The sequence below is a fragment of the Alligator sinensis genome, unplaced genomic scaffold (genome assembly GCF_000455745.1).
Source record: "Alligator sinensis unplaced genomic scaffold, ASM45574v1 scaffold495_1, whole genome shotgun sequence".
NCBI classification, from domain to species: domain Eukaryota; kingdom Metazoa; phylum Chordata; order Crocodylia; family Alligatoridae; genus Alligator; species Alligator sinensis.
The window spans coordinates 447780-457302 of NW_005842931.1; the positions used below are offsets into that span (position 1 = coordinate 447780).

Below are 9523 nucleotides of genomic sequence, written 5' to 3' on the forward strand. Positions count from 1 at the left end.
CGCCGCTGCGCCCGGCCACACAGCTCTAAGCACGGCTCCATGGCAGCGGCGGGAGGTTTTGGAGGCAGAGGCAGTCACCGCTAGTCAAATTGCTGGCACGGTAATCATGATTTGACTATATGCGATTTTCATCTTACGTGCTGACTTCTGAACATAACCCCCGCATAAGATGCGACTGACCTGTATATCTTTATTCTTCCACTGATCCCATATATGTCACTATCAGCTAGTGCAGATTAAGATTTAATACATTGCATCACACATTACCAAGCAATTTTAATGTTGACCACACTATATAATACAGGCTTTTTTTTTTTAAGCTGCTGCTTGTTTCATAGGTGACATAATTTTGATGTAGGATTTCTGTCTAAATCAGTGTTTGTTTCTCTTTGCATTTCAGGGTGCATTTGCATACATTCTCAATTACTTTATGTATGTTATCTGGGCCTTATTGTTCTCCCTCCTGGCTGTGTCACTTGTCAAGGGGTTTGCTCCTTATGCCTGTGGCTCAGGAATCCCAGAGGTGAGTCAGACTGTTTATTTGTTTTCTTTCCTGAAAGATTTTTAAAAACACTTGATTTGTCTGGCTGAAGTTTATTCTTTGGGTTGAGCATTACTCATGAAAAACTAGACTTCCTTGCAAATAAAACTGGGTAAGAAATTTCATAGGAAGTTCTAATTGATGCTTAAAGTTTTACCATTAAAACAATGAAGTGTCTAGTGTCTTAAAGCTAGGGACAGAAGTTACATATAAATAGTGTAAGACTTAACCGGTTTATGGAATTTCTGTTCCAGTTCTCTTGCCAGTTCATGTTAACCCACAGTTCCCCAGCATCTCAGGTTGCTTTGCATCCCTGGGCTGTGCTGTCTGCTGCAGTGGAGAAGGGTCTGCCTTGCCCCTCTGCTCCCCGAGACGGGGTTTGCCTGGCACAGGGAGAAGGCCATGTAGGCTCCCCGTCCCATCCCTGGCTCCCAGCTGGGGCGCAGCTTGGGCATGGGGGAATGGGGAGAGTCTCTGTGGGCTCCCCCACCCTGCATCAAGCAGACAGGTTGGTGGCACCAAGCAGACAACTCGGGTGCAGGGTTAGAGAGGTTCCCCCCCACCCGCCCCCAGCTGACCTGGCCACACCCCTGGCTCGCAGCTTGCTCCCAGTTTGGGCAGGGCAGTATGGGGGGAGCCTCCACGGGCTTTCCCCCCCACTCCCTGCCAGGCAGTTGGGGCTGGGGGTCCAGTGCTGGGTGGGGTTTGGGCTCCCCATCCCTCTCCTCAGCTGGCCTGGAGAATAGGGGCTAGGGCAGGGACAGACAAAGGGAAGTGGTACTCGCTTCTACCCTGGGGGCCTTCAAAAGGAGGCTAGATAATCACCTGGCTGGGGTCACTTGACCCCAGCTTACTTTCTTTCCTGCCCATGGCAGGGGGTTGGATTTGATCTGCTCAGGTTCCTTCCCACCCTATCAACTATGAAACAGTAATGCCTACTATGATCTCAGTCTGCTCTGAACAGGGCTGGAACTGGCTGTGGCCCCTGCCTCCCTTCTGTCCCTGTACACCAAGACCAGCACTAGGTGCCACATCTTGCATTCTTGCTCATGAGGATGTGCAGCCCCCACACCCAGAGATTGAACTGTCTTTGCCCAGTGCCCAGCATTACCCAGCCCAGGAGGACCTGCCCCTGGCTTGCTTGGCAAGCTTGGTCTGTGCCATTGGTGACAGATGAAGGGAGTCATGGGGAGCAGGGTGTTGCTCCTGCCACTGGATCCGTGGCAGAGAGACACCAGGGCTGGTTCAAATTTCTGGTGCTTGGACCAAAAATCAGAGAGCTGTGTTTGTATTATCATTGGACTGGTCTGTGGAGATAACTGAATACATCTTGGTATGATCTGGAAATACTCCTCCAGCAAAAAGTCTTGACTTTGCTACAGTATAATTGAACTTGTTTTCCTGCTTGAATGCTTGCGTTTAAGTGCAGTTAACATGCTCTAAATATAAGGTGTGACATGGTCCTTGGAGTGTTACCCAAAGAAAAGCAGTAAAGGAGAGAGCCCCTGCCAGTGGAGCAGCCCCTATTAGAGATCCAGCTAGTTCACAGTTTCATAATTTCATAGTTGGTAGGGTCAGAAGGGACCTGAGCAGATCATCAAGTCTGACCCCCTGCCATGGTAGGAATAACTACTGGGGTCAAACGACACCAGCAAGGTGTTTGTCTAACCTCCTCTTAAAGACCCCCAGGGTAGGAGCCAGCACCACTTCGCTTGGAAGTTGGTTCCAGATCCTAGCCACCCTGACTGTGAAGTAGTGCCTCCTAATGTCTAGTCTGAATCTACCCTCTGCCAGCTTGTGACCATTATTTCTAGTCACTCCTGGTAGTGCTTGGGGGAGCAGGGACTCCCCCAGTGCCTGCTGGTCCCCTCTGACTAGTTTGTAACAGGCCACTAGATCCCCCCCATAGCCTTCTGTTGTGGAGGCTGAACAGGTTCAGGTCCCTTAGCCTCTCCTCCTAGGGCCTGCCCTGCTGCCCCCAGATCATGCGGGTGGCCCTCCTCTGGACCCTCTCAATGCTGTCCACATCCCTCCTGAAGTGCGGCGCCCATAACTGAACACAGTACTCCAGCTGCGGCCTGACCAGTGTCACATAGAGGGGGAGGATCACCTCCTTGGTCCTGCATGAGATGCATCTGTGGATGCATGACAAGGTGTGGTTGGCCTTCCTGATCGCGTCCCTGCACTGCCAGCTAATGTTCATTTTGGCATCAGTAATGATTCCAGGATCCTTTTCTACCTCTGCACTGACAAGGAGGGAGTTCCCCAGCCTATAGGTGTGGTGCTGGTTCTTCCTCCCCAGGTGCAGCACCTTGCACTTGTCAGTGTTGATTTGACCATATCTGCAGGCTTTCATTTGAGCATTGAAGTTTGTGTTTTGACTTTCAGATCAAAACAATTTTAAGCGGTTTCATCATTAGAGGCTATTTGGGCAAGTGGACCCTGATCATCAAAACCATTACCTTGGTGTTGGCAGTGTCATCTGGCTTGAGTTTGGGAAAAGAGGGCCCCCTAGTGCACGTCGCCTGCTGTTGTGGAAATATCTTGTGTCATCTTTTCATCAAATACAGGAAGAACGAAGCCAAACGCAGGGAGGTAAAACAAGTGTTTATGTTGTGGGGAAAACTTTTTTTTTTGTGTGGGTTTGGTACTACATGCTGAATATAAAATGGTTTCTGTTTTTGCGTGTTCTTAATCGCACTCCTATGCAATATTTGTTTGGAGCAAAGGCATTTATGCTTTGGCTTCCATTGGCAAAATATTGCTAAGAGACCAAGGCATTTCCAGAGCCTGCAGAGGGCAGGAATTCATCAGATGCAACCTGATTCTGGTATGTAGTGTTACTTGCTATGGAGCCAGCTCTTCACCCTATGTGTACTCACACAAGTCCATTAATGCCAGCAGGGCCAACTACGTCAGTAAGATCTACTCAACATGAATATTGGCTGAAGGAATGGGCCTTCTGACACTTGGATACCATGGTGACAGATGTGGCATGAGAAGCTAGTTAACAGGACAATATTAATCAAAAGTGTTGCTTCTTAACCTGTTATATTTTCTGACAACTCATTGACAAATGTTTACTGAGAGATGTCTTATGTTACATTAGTTGCATTGTCTTCCACTAAGCATAAAAGCCACGCTATAAAAAATAGGTTGGTCAGATGGAATCATGGTAACTGCAATACTGTCTCTTGTTTACAATTTAACTGCTTGATTACTCTGACCAACAGAGTGTATGGGCCATATACTTGTTTGTGGTGATAGAATTAATGTGGCAAAAATATTGTGTGTATGGTAAGATGCAGCTGTGACTTAAGTATTTTCTGAATATTTTTCCAAAGCAAATAAAGAATATTAATGTTGGAAAGGAAATGATTGGATGCAATTGTAAATTGCATCAGGCTTGCCAGGTTTGGGAAACTAAACAATTTAAATCTTTAATGGCAATGTTTTTAGTTTCTTTTGGAACATTACATGTCTTCAAATTACTTAAGTCGCTTTATTTCTTAATTCAAGTATTAAGCAAGTTCTAGAAGAGTAAATTGAGAGACTCAGTCTATCTGCTTAAGTAGAGGAGCATTCTTATGTATGATTTCTAACTTTTCTCTTCTAGGTTTTATCTGCAGCTGCAGCTGCTGGCGTGTCAGTAGCTTTTGGCGCACCTATTGGAGGGGTGTTGTTTAGTCTGGAAGAGGTAACCTAAACTTTGTATTGGCTTCTGGGAAGCTGCATGCACAGGTTGGCTTCTGGCAAGCTGGATGCATTACTTCAGTCTTCTCCATGCCTGTTTTGATGTAGAGGGGTAGCCAGTTAAATATTTGGAGTATTTACTGTGGCCGGCAAAGCTTGTGCGATTCAGCTGAATGCTATGAATATTGGAGAGTTAACTTCTGGGAATGTGTTAGTGCCTTGCCCTTTTAGCAACACTGCTAGCTTCCCATGCAATGCTCTGCCAGTGCACTCTGTTCCTGACTTCTCTGTTTCTGCAGCCTTGTTTTCCACATCCCTCCAAATATAAAAAAGCCCTTCCCTAACACTTCAGTCTTGACCTAGATTCTCTGTACTAGTCATGCTCTGGTAGATTTTTGACTTCATTGAATTTTGTAGTAGTTTTTTGTGGCCACAGAAATGTGGATCATTTGCTCTTCTCTACTTTCAACCTTAGATTGGCAATTATTTCATTCTTGTTCCAAGCGAGTAACGGTCACAGTAATCACTGTGGGAAGGCTTAGCTCTTGTACAACTTACAAAATTAATTGTTGATGCACAACGAGGTATTTGGATTTGGCTACTGGCAATTTGTAAGATGCAGTGTTATCAAAATAATGCTGCTGACCTTTAGGGTGTCCCTTTAATGGAGCAGATGATAGGATTGGATCATGTGGAAGATGAGTTTCTTTGTGGTTGGCCAAAAATGTAACTCAAGTTCAGGCCTGGACACTTGATCTTATATTGAATTATTAACCAGCAGAGCTGTCTAGATGCCCTGTGCTGCCTGCTTGAATTAAAAAAAAATACAACTTGGAAGTCCTCTGACTTGATTCAAAATAGTGGAATTAGTCTGACACCTGGGAGTTCTCTGTGGTTATGCCATTCTCATCATACTTCAACAGTAAAAAAAGAGTTTTTTCAGTGAAGCAGCAGCTCTCACAGCTACTGCTATTTCTCAGTTACTTTAGAGGATTTTTTAAAAAAAATGTTACTGTCTTGATTCTGCAGCTTACTGAACAAATTCATTGTCCCTGCTTTTATGCCATGGTGATTCTCATTGGACCTCTTGAAATAAATAACTGAATCTGCCTTTTCTTTTTTTGTAGGTCAGTTATTATTTTCCTCTGAAGACGCTGTGGAGATCTTTCTTTGCTGCACTAGTAGCAGCATTTACTCTACGCTCCATCAACCCGTTTGGAAACAGCCGCCTGGTTCTGTTTTACGTTGAGTTCCACACACCTTGGCATCTTCTGGAGCTTGTGCCGTTCATCCTCCTAGGAATATTTGGTGGTTTGTGGGGAGCTTTTTTTATTCGCAGCAATATTGCCTGGTGTAGGAGACGAAAGACAACCAAACTTGGCAGGTATCCTGTTCTGGAGGTTTTGGTTGTGACTGCTGTCACGGCCATCCTAGCCTTTCCCAATGAGTACACCCGTATGAGCACCAGTGAACTCATTTCTGAACTGTTCAATGACTGTGGGATTCTAGACTACTCCAAGCTCTGTGAGTATGTGAGTGACTTCAACAGCACCAAAGGAGATGATCTGCCAGACCGTGCTGCTGGTCCAGGAGTCTACACAGCGATGTGGCAGCTGGCTTTAGCACTTATCCTGAAGGTTTTCATCACCATATTCACCTTTGGCATGAAGGTGAGATCTTCATTAGAAGGATTGAGGTACAAGGATTCTTCAGATGATTGTTAGAAAGTAATACTAGTACTTTCTAAATGTAAGGGGTCAAGGGTTACGTTTTTCAGAGTGCCTTAGTAATTTTTAAGAGCCCAAATCCCATGCAGGTTCAGTGGAGATTAATATGTAGAAAAGCAGCATGTTATTAGTGGTGTTGCTAAGATTGTTCTGTACACAGATACAGATTGCAACAATTTCTGGAGTAGATAAATGAGCAGTAGGGCTGTGTGAAATGGGTTTTTTATTCTTTTTGAAGTCATCCGTTTCAGAGGACAGTGATTTGTTTTGGTGTTTTGGATCACAGTCCTATTTAGTTTTGGCCGAATCTGTTTCGAACAGGCTGCAAAGGAAGTTTTGCACAGCCCTACCCTGCTGGGCGGGGCTGCAGGGCCCTAGTGGGGAGCAGGGCAGGGCAGTGGGTTACTTGTCACTGCCCTGCAACCTGGTTTCCCAGGGAGCAGACATCCAGGGCAGGCAGCAGTGGGGAAGAGATCCAGGTGCAGGTCTCTGCTCCCTGCAGAGCTAGGTTGTACAACAGGGATTCTCCAGCCCCCGGTTCAATTCCTCACGTGTTTCCGGGTGGTGCGGGCCCCCGGATCTGCATGTCGGGTTTCAGCAGGCTGAACCCCCCCCGAAAGAGCTGGGGAAATGGTCAGAGAGCTGGGGAATCGAACTGGGGGCTAGATGTCAATATCAGAGCAGTCCTTCTCCCCCCCCCCCATCCCTCCTTTCACCTCCCTCGTCTTAGTTTTTGTTTCCCTGCAAGCCCAGCCCCAAAACTCTGATATTCTCCGGAACATTTTGGAGCTTTCCGATTCATTTCAGAGCTGTTTCAGATCCTTCCGTTTCTATACGGATTTGGTGTTTCAGGTGCTGAAACGGCTGCCGAAATTTCGCGCAGTCCTAATGAGCGGTTCTCCTGAGGTAACTGCCTGCTGCAGATCCCTTGCCACTTGCAGTTACCTTGGGATGAACATGATCCATCCATCAGTTTAACATATGTTAGTGTGTAATTACACCTGGCTTCCTGGGAGGTAACTCTTACTCCAGAGTGGAGTATACAGCTTTGTGTTTACTTTGCATTTACCTTGGTGCAGTCTGCCTTTACAGAGATGTACATTTGTCATGTGCCTGCACCCTTGTACGTTTTCCCAATCAATCAAAGTTGCCACCCTGCCCTGCCTTCTGCCTAACTACAAACTAATACTGTTAACTACATCCCACTGAGATCGTTTTTGGTTTTGCTCTAGTCTTACTACATCTGATTATGCTTAGGAAGTAGTGGTTAGCAGTTTGTTTGGTTTTTCTTACTTCCACTACCACAGTTCCTGGACTAATTGCATTTTTGACCCCTACTGTGGGGTTTTTTTGGTTTTTGTTTCCTTTTGAGCCCACCTCCCCTTTAGGTAGCAGGCCTTTGTCACCTTGTCTAGTGGGAGAATTTCACCCTCTTGAACAGCACCTGGGTTTAATTCACCTAGGATCATTGGGGGCTGGACCCAATGATCTCATGAGATCCCTTCCAGCCCTAAACGTCTGTGAATCTCAGCAGACCTGGATTTATTTTTTGTTCCCTGGGGTTTTGTTGCACCCACCAGGAGGAGCCGTGATGGCTGTAACCAGCAGCTGTACAGCCTCCTTGTAGTGTTTGAGAGTAAAAGAACATTTAAAAGAAAAACATCTTAAGCAGTAAACTGGTTTCTGTTCAGGTTTCCTAGCTTATTCCCTGGATCTGGGGAAAGGCCCAAATCCTTCAGACTCCTTTAGCACGCTCCCTGCATCAACACCTTCCCTTCTCAGCCTCTAAGGGCTCCCCTTCCCCTCTTGCAAAGCCTTTAAAAGAACAAAAGCACAGATTTAATGTGTTTTGATCTCTAGCAAAAGAGAGAGAGCTTATCTTTTCAGCTTGCAGCCTGGAAGTGTTTACTGGGAGGCTGCTTATCTAGATCCATTGTGTTGCTTTTCTGCTTGTTTTTTTTCCAGCAGCTCCCTGTTAAGCCAGATTCATGCAGGAAAGTCTTAACATATAATACAGTAACTTGACTTCCTTAACCAGGTGACAGTGTTCATGAAACTACAGTGCAGTATGTATCCTTAGATGATTATACCACATCCCAACATCCCTCACAATTATTCTTGAAACTTCTTAATGTAGCGAGGGCTGCAACTGTGAATTGTGTAATACTCCTGAAGCTAAGCTAGAGCTTGAGGGTGAAGTAGCACATACAAACCACAGAATTGCAGTTGCAACTTTTTATTGCATGAACAATTGCAATTTAATTTCTGGTAGGGTAAGAATGAAGTTGTAGCCCACATCCTCCCATGCTGCTGCATTTTTTTGCATGTACAGCAAAGATGTGTATTTCTAAAAACACAGCCTCCAGGAATCTAGTCACCTTGCTTTCTTTTGAATTGCCATTCCTTAAGATTAATTAAAATACCCTGACACAATTTCATACCATACCTGTTCAGAAAATTACCACTGAGCCATAAATGTTATAACTGATTCAGGCAGACAAGGTTCTTTGGGTGAATCTAATATCTTTTATTAGACCAACTTAAATAGTTGGAAAAATTTGTCCTTAGACCAACATGGCTACAGCCTACCCCCCTATAACTGATTCAGGTTTCTTCCAGCTAAAGACTAAGGTTGAAATGAGGCAATGTGACTGAAGCTAAATATCACTTTCTCTCTATCTGAAATGCAGTTGGGGTATTGCCATATTTCCAGTGCAGGTTAAGTGAAGAATCCTTAGATTTATGCAAACCAGTGTCTCCCTTAGTGTTGTAATGAAATGGTCCATTATTATAGTGGACAACCTTCTATGGATAAAGCAGAGGTGCCAAGCATATGGCCTGCAAGCTGCATCCGGCCTGCAGTGCCTTTTCTATTCAGGTGGGCTGTTGATGGACTGCTGCAAATTGGCAGATGTGGCCAGGTGGACTGACTTGCTGCAGAATCTAGGGCCTTTGGGCCTCGATGGACATGGTGATTGATGGCTGGTGCAGCCCTTGTCCTCCAGCTGCTTCACCCACTGCCACTGCGGCAGTGCTACCTCTTTGACTGCCAGCCCCACCACTGCTACATGACCCTTGCCAGAGATAGAGCTGCCATTGCTGTACAGGTTGTGGTATTGGCAGCAGTTCCAGCTCTGACTGCAGTGCAGGGCACATGGCAGGAGCTAAAGCTGCACTTCGTGCCCTGTGCTGGAACCACAGCTGCTGCTGCATGCCCCTAGTTAGAGCTGTTGCTGCCATGTGCCTTATGCTGGAACTGCCCCATTCTGGAACCACCTTGTGCCTCAGGCTGGATCGAGCCTGAAGGGGAGCCCCATGGTCTGGATTTAGCCTGGGGTGCAAGATGAGTTGATGCCCTAGGTATAAGGTAAAATGCTTATTCAGAGTTTGAAGAATTAGAGCTATGCAACCAGGTAGACAGGTTGACTACAATTACTTAATGTTTCATAAGCCAAATATTCTTGTGGATTATGCTGAATTGGCTTCATAGATTTCATAGGTTTCTAGGGTCGGAAGGGACCTATTAGATCATTGAGTCTGACCCCCTGCTCTCGGCAGGAAA

The 9523-nt window shown here is 45.8% G+C and overlaps 1 protein-coding gene across 5 annotated transcripts in view; it reads left to right on the top strand.

Annotated features, from left to right (window-relative positions):
* The window catches only part of LOC102381682 (H(+)/Cl(-) exchange transporter 5), an 87365-nt gene that overhangs the window by 66769 nt on the left and 11073 nt on the right, over window positions 1–9523 (top strand). For all 5 annotated transcript variants that reach the window (XM_006036218.3, XM_025192466.1, XM_006036217.3 and 2 more), the window contains 4 exons: window positions 401–523; window positions 2930–3136; window positions 4158–4238; window positions 5362–5904. In XM_006036218.3, coding sequence (XP_006036280.1) covers window positions 401–523; window positions 2930–3136; window positions 4158–4238; window positions 5362–5904 — 954 coding nt within the window. The remainder of the gene's footprint in view (window positions 1–400; window positions 524–2929; window positions 3137–4157; window positions 4239–5361; window positions 5905–9523) is intronic.